This window comes from Tursiops truncatus, chromosome 15 (assembly GCF_011762595.2).
Source record: "Tursiops truncatus isolate mTurTru1 chromosome 15, mTurTru1.mat.Y, whole genome shotgun sequence".
Lineage (NCBI taxonomy): Eukaryota > Metazoa > Chordata > Mammalia > Artiodactyla > Delphinidae > Tursiops > Tursiops truncatus.
This window is the reverse complement of record NC_047048.1, coordinates 16,202,274-16,217,959: the sequence shown is the minus strand read 5'-3', so window position 1 is coordinate 16,217,959 and position 15,686 is coordinate 16,202,274. Positions and strand designations below refer to the sequence as shown.

Sequence of the window (15,686 nt, the reverse complement as noted above, 5' to 3'; positions counted from 1 at the left end):
CGTTTACTTATTCACAGGCTTCGATGATATCACACCTGCACACCTCCGCAGGGCCGCGGCGGCACGGCACACAGGTAAAGAGGATGCGCAAGATAGCATTTGGACCTAACGGAGGCTGAAGGAGCAGGAAACGGTAAACTCCAGGCCCGGGGTGAATTGTGTGACAGGTCTGTGAGGTCCACTTGGGGGTGAGAGACCCACCTGGGAAGCCAGGCTGGAGCGGGAAAGCGGCGGCCGAAGTCGTGGGAGCTTGGACGGGCACTGGGGCAGCGCCACCCCACGCTGCCCGTCTCCACGCGGGCGCTGCCTGCTGCCTTCCAGAGGCGCGTGTAGCCAGGGGCTGCACTCACACGCCAGAACTGGCTGGCATCTCCCTTCCTCCGCGGGATGTTCAGACCCTCCTGGAACGCCCAGACAAGGGACCACGGTGTGTGGAATGCATCCCATTTTGGGTTTATTTCAGGTGGTACAGCCATTAAGCAAGAAAGCGCTGCGCCCGCGCGCCCCTGGGCGCGCACACACACACACACACACACACCTCTGAAAGCCATTCTCTTTCCAATTCCCTTTCAACGCTTCTGATTATTCCAGGACAAAGTCTCATTGCGCTGCCAGAAGCCCTTTGACACCTCTCTATCCATGCTTCTCTTGTCTTTAACAAAGAGAGAGAGGGCGGCCTCCAGCTCAGAATTCTGAGCACGTGCTAATATCTAGTGAGAATGTAAGAACAAGTGTTTTTTTTTCATTTTATTTTTTGTTACCTTCTATTTACAACAAATAATACTGGTTTTCTATTTTCTGTTTACTGATAAAAAGTTTCCTTTTAACGTACATGGTTAAAAGCAGGTACTCTGGAACTCATATTATTAAGTTCAAATCCCAGCTCTGCTACTTACTACCCGTATGACCTTGGGCAAGTCACACAACCTCTCTGTGCCTCAATTCCCTCAACCGGAAAGAGAAAGTAATAATAGCATCTCCCTCTTGGGTTATTGTGAGGCTTACATTAATTAATGTATGTGAAAAGGGTAGACTGGTGCCTGACACCTAGTATATGCTGTAAAAATGTCTCCTATTATTAGCTCAAATAGGGGGGAAAAAACCCCTGAGGTTTAGAGAACACTTCTTTGGACCAATTCCGCCATTTTCCATGTGAGGGAACGAAACTTTGGAGAAGATAATTAAGCAGCTGAGCTAGGATCTGGTAGGTCTCTGGATTCCCAATCCATTTACCAGCCATTTCAATCTTCAGAATTAATATAACCTCTCAGCCTCAGCTTATTCATTGCAGAATGGGACTAATACTATTTCATTGGATGTTGGGATGCTGTGTGTAAAGGTGGCTCAGAAAACGAGTTGGTATGATGTCTCCGGTGCGTTCTCAACAGGGGAAATAGCACCCCCCACCCCCCAAGAGGGCAGAAATTGGTTCTCGGCGGGTGAAAAATATCTTTTAGATATACAAAGCACAGACATATAGTATATAAGTTCATGAGAAATGGTGATTAGGAAACAAAATATCTAAAAAAGGCTTGGGGAGCAATAGTTAAAAAGAAGTTGAGAGTTGAGAAATACTGCTCTTAACCAAGATTTTTCCAACTTGGGTTGTTACTCATAAGTGGATTATGAAATCGGCTTAATGGGTCATGATAAGCATTTGGGGAGGAAAAATGATAAAGGGGAACAATGATATAGTACGGCGTGCGCTACACATAATCAGGATCAGAAAGTATCCTGAGAAAGTTTCAGTTCAGTTTGGCATGTGCCTGCCGGTGCTGAGTCATGAAATAAAAGTCTCTCTTGAGGCTCACTGTAAAAAAAATGGTGCAAGCCATTCCTCTAAACCACAATTTTCCTTTTCTCCCCTCATTATTTATCTCTCAGACAAGCCCATGCAGCCTCGAACTATTTTACTCTGAACAGGAAGAACCCGATAAGGAAATAAAGAAATGTAGAAGACAGTGTCCAGATTCCAGTAAAACTAGGGCCTGACCTTTACCAGCTCATGGCCAAGGACTCTTCCCTTCCTCATTCTCTGTTCCAGGGTAAGCCACAGCTACGGAGGAAAATGACTGGCCCTCAGCACCAGAGGGACCTCCCCTCTTAGATTCCTCCCTCTTCCTCCCTCTTCCTCCCCTCCTCTGCTCCCGATGTGAAAGGCAGCAGTCATGTTGACGGAGTCTGAGTCCTAGCTCTGCCATTTACTCTGCAATCCCAGGACAAGTCATTTAATTTCTCTGATCCTCAGTCTTCTCAGCTATAAATGAGGAACTTATTTGTAAGGTTGTTGTGGTGCTTAAATGAGAGAAGGTAGAGAAAGTATATTAGTATTTTAGTGCCTTGTATACTGCAGGTGCTCATGATAATAGCAGCTAACAGGCCCTGAACGCTGTGTGAAGAAGTTTATCCATGTTATCTCTATTTCATCCTCTAAATGAGCTTACACAGGAGTAGAGAAGGTAACAGGGCAGACTCCAGTCAGGCTGCCTAGTTTCAAACCTCAGTTCAGTATCTTTTCACATGTTTAAGGGCTGCCTATAGTTCTTTCTTTCTGACTGCATTGTCTGCCTTTTAAAAAGGTGCTTTCCTCATAACCCCACATAAAGTCTTCGGCTTACATCACATTGGCCAGACCTCTAACTACCAGGGAGGCTGGGAAATATAGTTTTTTAAGTAGGCACATTTCAGTCTCCACCAAAATAAAGAAGGTGATAAGGATGATACCGGTTAGGCAACCAGAGTCCTCATCTTCAACAGTCTTATCTCGCTCTTGATTTAACCTTGAATTTAATTTTCAAAGGCCTATCCAGAGGGGAGAAAATGGAGGAAACAAGTAAAACAGTTAACAGAGATAAGCTCTGAAAATGTCACTGACGTGTCTAAATTGTAGTCAGTAATGTTTTGTTTCTTTTTTTTCCTTAACCATTCAGTTTCTTTAGGAAATGAGTTTACGAGTTTTCTATATCTGCTTAATATTAGAGAGACCAATACAGTCAGAAAATAGGGTTGAAAAAAATCCCACCTCATTAACTCCCTGACTGTGTAACCTTGGACAAGGTACCAAACCTCTCCGTGCCTCTGTTTTCTCATCTGTAAAATGGGTACAATAATAATCCCCATTAACAAAGTTGTTGTGAGGAAATGACTTGATATTTTTAAGCACTCGTATCAGTGTCTGGCCCATAGTAAATGCTATATAGTTAGCATTTAATGAGCTGGCATTATTATTATCCCAACTTCACAGATGAAAGAATTGAGGCCCACAGAGACTGGCCAACTATCGCTCAGGGAATGGAAGAGCCTAAGATGGTTTAGCATTTTAAAAATTCCAGGGCATCCCCTAGCGGTCCAGTGGTTAAGACTCCCCACTTCCACACATTAGAAGAGTATGCCTTGAGGATGCGTACCTGTGTAAATGCCCACGATCCATATAAGGGCATTCCCAACCCCTCAGAAGGCTCCCTGGGGTGTCCTCTCCGTCAATACCTCCCCCAAGTTAAATGCTGTTCCGATTTTTCACAGGAGATATTTTGCCTGTTTTGAACGTCGTCCAAATGGAGCCATACAGTATGTTTCTTTTATTATCCGTGGAGTCTGAATTTGAAGTCCAGATGGTCCCACCCTAGGAACTGCCATCTTAACTATTACCCTGTACTGCCTTTTAAAGCAATGACTGCTTAGGCTGCTCTCATTTACCCCACCTCCTCATCCGGTCCCCTCTTTCAGCTCCACCCCTGAATCCTAGCTGTGCTTCAAGCCATCAACGAAAGCTAATTAGTCAATTCTGTGTTAGAAGGTTACCCCCCCAATGCCCCCCCCGCCCCCCACCCCAGCAGGCACTCTCCAGGAAGCATATGATAGAGCACATGTTGTCAAGAAGTGGGCCAATGGGAAGACGGCATATTCCAAACCGTCCACCATTCCACCAATAGGAAGGTGATGTTCCTGCCCCCTCCAACTGCCTCTGTAGAGCTGCCTCCGCCTCATGCCCTTGCAGTTTGACGCTTTCCTTGTACCCTGAGAAGGTGCCCTCAAAGCTGCTTAAGGGGTGCAGGATGGCAGGCCCTGACTCCCTACATCTCTCCTGGGCTTTCTTCACACCTCCCCTCCCTGGAGTGGATGGGAGGGGAGGCTTTTCCAGACAAAAATAACATATATGTAAATATATATGTTTTCAAAGGTTTTCCCATGTTTTGTTTGTTTCTTTAATGGGATAATGCCTTGAGTTTTCTTTTTCTTTTTAAAGAAATATTATTTTTAAAATTTCAGTTATCTTTACAATTTGAACACCCCTCCTTCCTTTTTTTCTGAGTTCTGGGCACTGATGAGAACCACCAGCCTCCCTCTCTAGCCTCCACCTTGCCCCTCCGAGGTGAGGACCTAGGAGAGGGGAGAGGTGACACAAAGAGCTTGGGGTGGGGGGACAGAGGATGGGATGGGGTGAGTTAAGAAAGAGCAGGCACATACTTAAGAGCTGAAAGAGAAAGAGGGAATTTTAAGGTGTGAGATGGACTGGGAGGTGTAGGCCAGCTTCAGGAATTACAGAGGAAATGAATAAAAGTGTAGGAAATGGATTGATAACCAAAAATTAGGATGTCCAATTGCTCTGGATGAGGCATATTTAAAGTGCATTAAGGATCTCGAAGAGATTGGGGAAGAGCTACGCCTGATGGCTTTTGATAGTTATGAAAGATGGATCCCATAGGCCTTGAGTTTTTGGGGTGAAGGGAGGGTCTGAGGGACACTGTGTTGAGGTGTTCTCACAGCCATCTTTTCTCACCTTCTCTACCCCAGACAGGCATGACCCTGCTCTTTGTACTGGGCTGCATCTTCTTCCCACTGAGCTTTGCTCTCCTCTGCTGGGGTCTGCAGAATCACTCCAACCTGCGGATGGAGAGACCAGAGGCCGTTCTGGTGGCATCCAAGTAAGAGGACAGGGTGAGGGCATCCTTCCTGGGGCCAGGGCTGGTGGAGTTGATCTCCTACTTTCAGGAAGAGCTAGTGATAAGAGCAGAAGCAGACTATGTGTGTATGTGAGCGTGGGTGGGTGGGAGATATAGAATCAAAAGACACTGGCTGTGGGATCTCTTGCAAGTCATTTAACCTCTCTGAACTTCAGAGCCCCCATGTAAACCCCATGGGTTTAATAAGAATACTCACCTTCCATTCTTCGTGGAGATGTTGTGTGAGGGTCAGGTGAATTCACGTCTGTAGAATAGGGGTAGGGAATTCCTTGGCAGTCCAGCGGTTAGGACTCCGTGCTCTCACTGCCAGGGGCCCGGGTTCAATCCCTGGTCGGAGAACTAAGATCCCACAAGCCATGTGGCCAAAATAAAATAAAATAAAATAGGGGTTGCAAACTCCCGCAAGTGACACAAGAGATGTTGGCTCTGTGGGGACTGTGTGAGCTGGAAGACTACTTTCATGCCATCCAGTGGGGGCAGCAGCTGCTCGGCTCCAGCCAGACATCATGGAGTTAAGAGTGTGGGCCCAATGTTGTCTGACCTTCTGATTTTTTTCTTAAAAGAAGTTGAGCTTTTATGTGAAATCTAATTTTTAAACACTGACACATAACTTAGAATTTAAGAAAATACTATACTGGCAACACCATACTGGCCAAACGAAACATGTTTATGGACTGGCCTGGGCCCTTGTGCTGCAAATCTATGGCCTATTTGACAACGATTAGTAACATAACTGTGAACCTTAGGGAGGAGAGGGAGCCGGCAGAAGGCAGAACTTACTTGGGTGTCTGGAAGACAAAAAACCCATCTCTATCTGCTTTAATGCCCACTATCCAAAATGAAGCCACAGCTCCTTCACCAGGTCTGTGGCCCTCCCCACAGCTCAGCACCGCCCTGCGGCCTTGCTCACCTTTGGCTCTGGAGCTATGCAAACATGGGTTTGAAAGCCAGCTTTGCCAATTCTCATAGCTAGGTTATCTTGGGCAGGTTTTTTGTCTATTTTTTTTTTTTTGAATCTCTAAGCCTCAGGTTCCTGTCTATAAAACAAAGATACTACCATCTGGGAAGATTAAATAAGAATGAGATAAACCACCGTACCCCGTCCCCAGCACATAGTAAACACTCAGGAAGTTGGGTCCCTTTTCCCCTTAAGTGAAGCGCTGAGGTCAGGAAGCTAGGTCCACTATTGTCTCTAAAATTGTCCCTCACTCTTGCTGCCTAAGGCCAGAGTCTGTTCCCGCAGTACGACACTAGAGGGCAGCACAAAATTGCAAATCCCAGTCCTTTGGGGAGGTGATGGCATGGGCTTTGGACAGGCAAAGGCAAATCGTAGCGTTACTATTGAGGCGTATCTTAAGACAGGCTTGAAAACCAAAGTATGGTTTGGGTAGCAGGGCCCCACGTCATGCAGAAGTCTACAGGGCAGTTGGTTTCAGGACGAGAAGGCCAAATTCCAGGGAGGCAGCATGAAAGGGTGAGAAGCAGCTCAGAGGCCAGTGTGGTTCTGGTGGGGCTTCTGACCTGCAGTGGGACTCTGGTCAAGTCACTGGGCCTTGGTTTCCTTGCAGTGGAATGAGGGGCTTGAATCAGCCAATCCCCAGGGTCCTTTCCCACATGGAAACTGGGCTGTGAAGTTGCAGAGGAAGGGGAGCCAGGAGCATAATAAACCTGAAGAAAAAGAGAGTGACCAGGGCTTAGGGGAGGCCTGAAGGACACGGGCAGGGGCGTCATCGGGCTTGAAGTGGGTTTTCAGAGAAGCAGCACTTCCCCACCCTCTTCAAACCCTGCCGCCTAGTATGAGTGGTCTCTCGCGTTTTCTGAATTATGTGACCTTGGGGAGGGTCACTGAAGGCCTCAGGACCATTTCTTGACCTGTAAAAAGGGGACACATGTCGTTACCTCAGTGCTGTTACAATAGTTAGAGGAGATCATAGGACAGTCTTGCGGCGGCGTTGGGACCAGAGGCACCTCATGTATATATACCTCAGAGTTTCCCTCCCTCCCATTGGGGTGAGGGACGTGGGGGTCTCTGAGCCCAAAGGATACTGTGTTGAGGTGTTTTTATTCCCATCTGTTCCTTAAACTCATCCTTCAGAGACAGCAAGATGCACCAACTTCTCCCGCTCCCCCCCCCAGGGAATCCTCTTTCTCTCTGCCGGGGTGGGTGCCCCTAAGCTGGGACCCCAAGGCCGCTGAGGGGCACATGTTGAGATGCCTCGGCAGAGGAGGAAATGGCAGGCATTTGCAAAGTACTGGTGGGAAACGGGGTCAGGCCCATCTGGGGGCCCAGGGCCTCCTCCCAGCTGGCCAAGGAGCCCCAGGCCACCTCCCTCCCCAAGAGGAGAGACGACCCTCCCCTGGCCCTCCCAGGCCGACCCTCCCAGGCAGGCCCCTGTGCCTGCCGCAGCGGCTGTCTCTTTAAGGGCCTCCCCCTCCCTCTTTCTCCGCTTCCCCCCACCTCTGTCGCAGCCGCCGCTGTGGTTCAGAGCTGCATGGGGAGATGCTGCTGCAGGTCCGGTTTCTTGGTGTCTGGTCGGTGCCATCATTTCCCTCCCCCTCCCCCGCCCTCCCCGAGCCGGCGACTTCCCGTCCCCCTCCCCCTCCCCACCGAGGGGGCAGGGGGCTGGGCACGAACTCTCCATAATGCCCCGTACAGCCTCCCGGCCGGGCCGCGGGAACTGTGGCGGCAGCGAGAGGCGGGAGAGCCGTGCTGACCGCTGACCACTTGCCCGGCTGCTCCTCTGTCTCCCCTCCCTCCCTTTCAGAGCTGGCACCACAGTCCCACCCCCCACCTCCCACCCCGCCTCCTCGGGCCCTCCCAGCCTCTCCACGTAAGCCCCCCCCCCACCTGCCTCTCTCCCTCCCCTCCCCCATCCGCATCCTCCTCGTCCTGTACCCCCTCCCTCTGTCCTCTCACCCGGTCCTCCCCTCCTCGGCTCTCTCCCAACCCTCTGGCTGGCTTTCTCCTGCTCCCTTTCTCGGGTCCTCCCTGTCCCCGGTCTCTCCCCATTTCCCCAGTCTCATCTAACTCCCTTTCTCGGGTCCTCTGGTCTGACTCGACAGCCCCATCCCGTCCCTGCCCTGTCCCCTTTGTGCCCCTTTCTCTTTCTCTCTCTCCTTCCCCGGCTTGGCGTCCCTTCTCCACCTCTAACTCCCTTCAGCTCGGCCTCCCTGTCCCTTCTCGGCCGCTCGCTCGGCTCCCTGCCCGAGGCCTGAGCACCATGCTGACCCCAATGGTGGCTGGAGGGGTGGTGTTCCCCGGACTCTTCCTGCTCTCCAAGAACACGCTCCAGCGGCTGCCCCAGCTGCGCTGGGGGGAGGCCGACGCGGTCATTGTCTCAGCCAGGTAAACTGCATCCCTTCCCCGCCGCCCCAGGCTCTATGGGGATGGAATGGACCCTTGGCCCGGTGGGGACTGGGGGCTCCTGAAGTGGTCGGTGGGCTCTACCTCCAAGCTTCCCTCTCTCCTCACTGCCTTACTCGCTGTCCCGGGAGACCGCATCCAAGCCCAGCCATCTGGTCTACTAGTATTCAGACTGCTCTCCCTCCCTTTCCCATTCACCCTCCCACCCTCCAAAACAGGTCCGGCCTGTGACTAAAACATCCCTATAGGATATTAGAGAGCAAGGCAAGGGGCACAGAGCTGTGTATTATTCGGGGCATGTGTTTGGGGGAATGAGGGACAGAGGAGTGAACAGTGGAACTCTGTACACCCTGGAATCCGGGCCAGAGTTGGGGAGGGGAGCGTGGTGGCACGCAATGAGAGAGCGGGAAAGTGACCAGGGGGAATCAGAGGCAACCGAGGGGCCATGGGATAACCGGCACCATGACTGGGCAGCTGACGGTGCCAGAACAGGCCCGTGGGCTTCCCCCTGCCATCCTGTGCTGTGCCCCCCCACTTCCCTGGAAGGGACACCTTGTCATCAGCCACTCGTGCTCAGCAGCTTCTCACCTCACGATGACCTCCCTGGTGTCCTCCTGGAGGAAGGCAACTCAGTGTCCAGTGAGGAATGGGTGAACCGAGGAGTAGCAGCCGGGCCAGTCCAGGAGCCTGAGGTGGTGTGGCTGAGTCCCGGGCAAGGCAGCCTTGGGGAAAGATGGGCAGGGAGCACCCAAGAAGTGCAGAAACCGGTCAGTGAGGAGGAGGAACCGAGGGGCGCATCTCCTGCCTCTACTGCTGCTCCCTCTTCCTCCCTAGGCTAGTGTCCTCTGTCCAAGCCGTCATGGCCTCCACAGCTGGCTACATCGTCTCCACCTCCTGCAAGCACATCATAGATGACCAGTAAGTGCCATGAGACCACCTTAGCCCCCGTTCCAGCAGCCTGTGTGTGTGTGTGACCCCTGAGTACCCCAGGTCATCTAGGGGGCTCCTTCAGTGGTCCCCAAGCCCTTAACTTGAGCCTGAGCAAGTCAACTGCAGTAGCTGCAACTCAACACCCAGGGATAAATTTATCCACATCCTGTCCTTAAAGGTCAGAACCAGGAGGAGAGGGAGCGGGGAGCAAAAAGGATTCTCAAAGCAGCTCCTAGGCTTCCCGGCCTCTCGGATCATAGTAGGTTCTGAAGGTTGTTTCCTCCCGTACCTCCTCCCACCCTTTCACCCCTCGGACCCCATTTCCAATCAGCACCCAACTGGGGTGCTTCTCTACTCATGTCGGGCTCACCCCTCCCCTCCCCCCAGAATCCAGGTGTCCAGCCCCAGCTCTATGCATGAGAGGGACAGATGACACAAACAAGGCCACCAGTGGTTAGGCAGTGGGGTGGGGAGTGGAGGGTGAAGAGGCCAAAATTTGGCACTGGGAGCTGCTGCAGTGCCTGGCGCTTGCCAAAACCCCAGGCCTGAGAGGTAGAGCAGGAGGAGGGAGGAGAGGGGCCCTGTCCGTGGTGCTGACGGGCAGCTCTAGTTGACCCACGGGCCGCCGCCGCAGAGTTGCCGGTGAGGGTGCTGATGACGCCCCACGCTTAACTTCTGGTCCTGTTCCCTCCTCTGGTGGCGCTGAGCCCCAGGGACATTGTCTGGATGCCCCAACCTAGAGACATTCCCTGTCTCCCTCGAGTTCCTTCATCTGTGGACTGAGGTCCATCCCTCCCTGGAAGGGCTGCTGCGAGGAGGAATTGACTTGTGTGTGTCTAACGCCTAGAGCAGTTCTGGCCACACAGAGTGGATGCTAAACTCTTTCTTCAGACCCCCACCCCGGGGACTTGGCTTCCTCTTGTCCTCTCCCCCCATTCCCACCCCTGGGTCTAAGATGAGCCTGGATCCCCACACATTCCCTTCTCTCGCCTTCTTACAGAGGTCACTTTTCAGTTCTTACATTTTCTCCCCCGCCCCACCCAGTCTGTTCTTGTCCCTCCCCGCTTAATCCTCAGGTGGGTGGGAAGGATCAGGGTTAATCCAGGGGCAACAGCTGTTCCTACCTCTGAGCACCTAATTGCTGAAGAGGGTGGGAATGGGTTTAACCCTGCACACTGGAGCCCAGGGCCTGGAGGTCCTGGAGCCCCACAAGCTAGTGGTGTCACCGTGTCTGCTGTGACTGACTCTCCAGGCCACTCTCTGCTCTAACTTCTCTTGGGCCAGTGGGACCCCTTTCCACCTTCCTGCCCTTCGTCTCTAACCTGGGCCACTGCCTCCTCTCCTCTCTCTCTCCCTCTTGGTCACACACTCCAGCATGGGTCTCTGCTTCTCTTTTCCTGAAATCATCCCTGCTAGAGTGGGCTGCCTGTCCCCTTCCAGGCCAGCCTTCCCCAGGGTTCACCTTCTGTTTCCATCTCACCCCTGGTCCTCAGCTGCCCTGCCCTCAGGTCTCACTCCACTTCTCCCTTCAGCAGCTGCTCTTATTTTGTCCTCATATTTGCGTCCCTTCTGGCTGACTTTGCTTTCATCCCTCCACCGAGCTGGGCGAGTTCCCCTGGGCCTGCCTCTTCGACCTCCCACCCCACCTCGGACCTGTCACAGGACTACAGATTTAAGAGAAGGTGCTTCAAGTGCTGACTCGAGAAGAAAAATGCAATGTTGCGTATTCATGCACTTTTCATTTTTGTTTACTCACTAAGTGCCTGGAACTTTCTCTGCTCTTGACTCCTTTTGCTCAGCGTTTTCTCCATAATGCTTGGCTGTACCTGAAAAAACAAGAGATGGGGCCACATTCAAGCAGAGCAAACACCGCTGACAGCACCACCAACTCCCCAGTGCGGCCTGTCTGGGACCCCTGTCTCGAATCTTCTAGGGGACAGCAGGGGCTGAGAGGGAGAGCTGTGGAGCCAGACTTCTCATGTTGATCCCTTGGTCAGGTTACCTAGCCTCTCTCACCTGTAAAATGGGGTGACAACCATACCTACTTTTTATAGGCTTTCTGTGGGGAGTAAATACGTTTGTGCATGTAAAAGATTTAGAATATTAGAATAGTGCCCGCATGTAATGAGCAGTCAATTGATGTCAGCCAATATGCTCTCTCCCCACCACTCCCAGAATTACTCTTCTGCTGTAATTCGTCCTGATCTCAGCTGTTTCTCAGATCTGGTCTGGCTTGTTTTCTCACTCTATCTCGGCCCTCAGGTCTGTGGCTGTCTTCTGGTCTCTCTTCCTTTTTCTCCCACCATATTGCAGAGAGAGAGAGAAAGAGAGAGAGAGGGAGAATGTGAATGAATGAATATGAATCCTGGGTGGGTCCTCAGGTCAGTCGGTGTTTGAATCCCAGCCCTACTACTTACCAGCTGTGTGATAGTGTGACCTTGGGCAAGTTTTTCACCCTCTACCCTTGTAACTTGAGAGTCCACTTCCGTCTCAGCGTTGTTACGAATATCACCTGAGATCTGACTCCCGTGATGCGTCCAGCATGGACCCCGGCACCTGGCAACTGCCCTGCCCATCCCCTTTCCTCCTTGACCCCCCTTTCTCTCTGCCCGACAGACACTGGCTTTCCTCTGCCTACACGCAATTTGCGGTGCCCTACTTCATCTATGACATCTACGCCATGTTCCTCTGTCACTGGCACAAGCACCAGGTCAAGGGGCACGGAGGGGACGAAGCGGGGACCAGAGCCCCGGGCAGCACCTGGGCCGCGGCACGCGGCTACCTGCACAAGGAGTTCCTCATGGTCCTCCACCATGCTGTCATGGTGCTTGTGTGCTTCCCACTGTCCGTGGTGAGTGGGGCCGCTGAGAGCCAGGGCCCCGTGTCCTGCTCATGCCAGCACTGCAGGAGCCTAGGAAGCCCTGGGTCCAGGTCCCAGCAGCAGGGCAGGCCCAGGATGGAGGGCCCCATGGAGGGGTTAATGAGCTCCAGCCCAGCCCCAAACAGCAAGAGGGTGGATCGCACCCAGCTGTGGTGCTTTGGAGCTGTGGTTACACACCACTGCCTCTGAGACTCAGTTTCCTCATCTGTAGTATCAGGAATACCATCTCACCTGCAGGATGGTTGGAGGGATACGGTGAGTTAGTGCTCCCAGCTCAGCTACTGTTCACCTGTGCTCAGACTTTCAGAGTGAAGCATCCCCAAAAGTGACGGGGGTGGGGGGGCAGGTGCTGCCCAGGAACCCAGGCTCAGGGCAGGCGGTTTCCTTCCTCTCCTCTCAGGTGTGGCGTCAAGGCAAGGGAGATTTCTTTCTAGGCTGCTTGCTGATGGCAGAGGTCAGCACCCCCTTCGTCTGCCTTGGCAAGATCCTCATCCAGGTGAGAGGGGCGCTGGGGGTTCTGAGCGTGACAGGAGGACCGGGGAAGGGCGGGCACTTTTAGGGACCGATTGGAGATGCTTTAAAGGACAGGTGAAGAGTCGGGGCTATAAGGCGGGGTATAGGGGAGGCGTCAGGGCGGAGGGGGGCGGGTGGAGGGGAGCGGGGCCTGGGGCCCCTAACCTGGCCCCTGTCCGAGGAAGGCGAGGCAGGGAGGTGGGCCGAGGGGGGAGGTGGCCCGGGGGCTGAGCCGGGGGCGTGGCCGGAGGCGCCCCGCCCCTCACCCCGCCCCTGTCTGCCCGCCCCGCCCGCAGTACAAGCAGCAGCACACGCTGCTGCACAAGGTGAACGGGGCCCTGATGCTGCTCAGCTTCCTCTGCTGCCGGGTGCTGCTCTTCCCCTACCTGTACTGGGCCTACGGGCGGCACGCGGGCCTGCCCCTGCTCGCCGTGCCGCTCGCCATCCCGGCCCACGTCAACCTGGGCGCCGCGCTGCTCCTAGCCCCGCAGCTCTACTGGTTCTTCCTCATCTGCCGCGGGGCCTGCCGCCTCTTCCGGCCCCGGGGCTCCCGGCCGCCCTCCCCCTGTCAGACCCAGGACTGAGGGTGGGGCCGGGGGCCGGGGGCCCTCCCCACCCCACCCCTACGCCGTGGGGACAGGGCTCTGGGGCTGCTGGGTGGGGGGAGGAGCCAGTGGCCTCTTGCCCTGACAGCCCCCGGGAACTGACAGATGGACTCCGAAGGGGTGGGGACATGTCCCCTCAGGGGCTGAGGGCTGGGACCAGGTGAGTTGGAAGGCAGGGAGAGGGGACCTCTCCCTACAGTGCCTGAACCGAGCGAGGGTCGACCCCCTCCTGCCTAGCCTCTGTCTCCATCACCTCCCCTGGGCCCTGGAGAAGCGAAGGAAGAGGAAGAAGACGCACCCCTTCCCAACCGCTTAGGGCTCAAGGCTGTGGGGAGCCTGAGGGGACCAGGACTCACAGAATTGTCGGGGAGGCCCTGCTGCCAAGGCCATGCCAGCCCCCCTGCTGCAAACTCCTCTCAACTCCCTGTCACCTGGGAGGGAGGGGGCACCCTATCTAATGCCCGTGGGCTCGCTCAGGGCTGGCTGTCCCCACTGCTCCTCTCCAGGGGAGGCCAGCCTGAGGAATCTTATTTATTTTATTAATTCGTCCAAATGCAAACTCGTTTGTGGGTGTCGGGGGAGGGAGGTGGTTGCTACCCCCCAGCCTTCCCAGTGCTGAGCAACCCCGGGGGCAGGTGGGGGGCCGCCTGGTCCCTTCCCCATTAGGCTGCACATCTTGCCCTCGGGCCCTGGCATGTCCCTGGTGCTACAGACCTCTCAAGGCTTCCTCCAGTCTGGGGTCGGGGGACCCTGGGAGGTGCTTTACAGACCGCTAATAAAGACGATCTGCGTGAACGCCACCAAGGCCCTCGTCACCCAGTTCTTTGGGGCTGGGAAGGGAGCAGGCGCCTGGGGATAGAAAGCACGATGACTGGTTGACCGCAGGACAGGGCAGGACCCCCGGCCTGGGTCGCTGAGCAGTCAGGGAGAAAGAAGCAAGGACTTTTATTCATCAGCAGGAGAGGAGGGCGGGTATGGGCACTCAGGGCAGAGTCCAGGGCCCTCGTCCGTCCGGCTTTTTAGGCCCCTTTCTCACAGCTCCTATTGGGTGTGGAGATCAGAGGTGGGAGGTCACGCCACCACCGCCTCCCTGGGCTTTGGGTCCTTCAGCCTCTCCCAAGGAAGGTTGAGGTGGGCGGGGCTTGGGGAGGGGGACAGGCCTTACATGTGTGTGCAGAACTGGAAAAGCAGGAAGATGAAGGCCACCACCAGAGCGCCCACCAGGATGTGATGGAAGAGCATGGAGTCGGAACCTGCTAGACAGTGAGGTTGAGGCAGGGGCCCTGGACTCACCTCCAACCGAAGGGCCAAGGGCAGCTGTCCTCCAGGCCCCGTCAAGGAGGGCAGCCCCTTCTCAAGCTGGGTCATACCTGAGTTAACAAAGATGACAGGTCTCTCTCCAATGAACTGGGCCAGGGCCAGGAGCCTGGCTTGGTCCGAGTCTGGGTAATCAAAGAAGTCAGGTCTGTCTAGGAAGAGTGGAGACTCTGCTCCCCGGGCCAAGGCCTTGGCATTCTCCAGGATGGGTGCTGGGGACCCAGAGCAAAGTCTATGAAAGAGCCAAACAGACCCGTGCCCCCCACCCAAGAGGCTGAGGCAGACCCAGGGCCTGGCCAGGCCACAGAGCCCTAGTACAGCTGTGGAGGGCCTTGATTTTGTTCCAGGAACTTCTTGAGGGTCAGCTGAGCTCTCCATGAGAGGACCCACACCAAACAGGGAGGACGGGAGAGAAGCATGGAGAGCAAAGAGAAAAGCCCAGGCTTGGCCTCCCAGCCTCTCAGGGGCAGGAACCCCACACCCCAGCCTTCCTCCTTCCCACTGTTCCCAGGACAGCTTCCCACCTGATTCTACGGTCCCCAGCCCAGCCAGCCACATCCACACCTGCGCCCACTGCCACGGCCTCATCACCCTTCCACTCCAGTGATGCGGTGAGGGCTCTGTGATGTCACCGCCCAGAGCCATTCTGATCACACACTCTAGGGTGAGGGGAGAGAGAAAGTGCTAGGATCTGGAATCCTTCCCCCCAAGCCTCCGAATCCAAAGGGAAGGGATTGGGACCCACAGAGCCTTTGGGCTGATGCTGATGATAGAACAATAACAGTGGAAGCCCCAGGATTTACAGATAGGGGGACTTGGTTGGGCAATCTTGCTGGAAGCCGGGACTAAGGAGAGCTGCATTCGTATAGCAGGCATAGTGGATTTGCGGGGGGAGGGGGGACAGGCCTAAACATCTCCACTTACCCCTTGGATTGACCACAGATAGCATTTACTGAGCACTTGCTACTATGCCAAGTACTTTAAATGGACTGACTCATTTAACCATCATAAAATCCTATGAGGTAGGTACTGCTGCCCTCATCTTATAGAAGAGGGAGACAAGGCATAGATGGGCAAAGTGATGTGGGCAACACACACTTCCCAATGGCATG

General features: G+C 54.2%; 2 protein-coding genes and 1 long non-coding RNA gene across 3 annotated transcripts; 1 reads left to right on the top strand and 2 right to left on the bottom strand.

Moving 5' to 3' along the window:
• Positions 1–4,495: 4,495 nt before the first annotated feature.
• Positions 4,496–6,628, bottom strand: LOC141276589 (uncharacterized). Its single transcript, XR_012326480.1, has 3 exons — positions 6,486–6,628; positions 5,161–5,208; positions 4,496–4,884 (listed from the first exon to the last, which is right to left on the bottom strand). It is a non-coding gene; the product is annotated as an uncharacterized lncRNA (long non-coding RNA).
• A 1,299-nt stretch (positions 6,629–7,927) lies between these two features.
• TLCD3B (TLC domain containing 3B) lies at positions 7,928–14,100 on the top strand. Its single transcript, XM_033840245.2, has 5 exons — positions 7,928–8,310; positions 9,163–9,246; positions 11,875–12,109; positions 12,540–12,635; positions 12,949–14,100. The coding sequence occupies exons 1-5, from the start codon at positions 8,186–8,188 to the stop codon at positions 13,234–13,236; spliced, it is 828 nt and encodes a 275-aa protein (XP_033696136.1). The 5' UTR covers positions 7,928–8,185; the 3' UTR covers positions 13,237–14,100.
• Positions 14,101–14,223: 123 nt separating this feature from the next.
• C15H16orf92 (chromosome 15 C16orf92 homolog) lies at positions 14,224–15,164 on the bottom strand. Its single transcript, XM_004322087.2, has 4 exons — positions 15,099–15,164; positions 14,628–14,786; positions 14,423–14,510; positions 14,224–14,298 (listed from the first exon to the last, which is right to left on the bottom strand). Exons 1-4 carry the CDS (start codon positions 15,160–15,162, stop codon positions 14,277–14,279), a joined length of 333 nt encoding a protein of 110 aa, XP_004322135.2. The 5' UTR covers positions 15,163–15,164; the 3' UTR covers positions 14,224–14,276.
• Between the last annotated feature and the right edge of the window lie 522 nt (positions 15,165–15,686).

Bases quoted from the DNA above. Each gene is read 5' to 3' on its own strand.
- TLCD3B (XM_033840245.2), top strand. From the start codon at position 8,186: ATGCTGACCCCAATGGTGGCTGGAGGGGTGGTGTTCCCCGGACTCTTC. The intron at 12,110-12,539 runs GTGAGTGGGGCC...CTCTCCTCTCAG, and splicing joins TGTGCTTCCCACTGTCCGTG to GTGTGGCGTCAAGGCAAGGG. The intron at 12,636-12,948 runs GTGAGAGGGGCG...CCCCGCCCGCAG, and splicing joins TTGGCAAGATCCTCATCCAG to TACAAGCAGCAGCACACGCT.
- C15H16orf92 (XM_004322087.2), bottom strand. From the start codon at position 15,162: ATGAGGCCGTGGCAGTGGGCGCAGGTGTGGATGTGGCTGGCTGGGCTG. The intron at 14,787-15,098 runs GTGGGAAGCTGT...CTGGGTCCCCAG, and splicing joins GCTGGGGACCGTAGAATCAG to CACCCATCCTGGAGAATGCC. The intron at 14,511-14,627 runs GTATGACCCAGC...ACTGTCTAGCAG, and splicing joins TGTCATCTTTGTTAACTCAG to GTTCCGACTCCATGCTCTTC.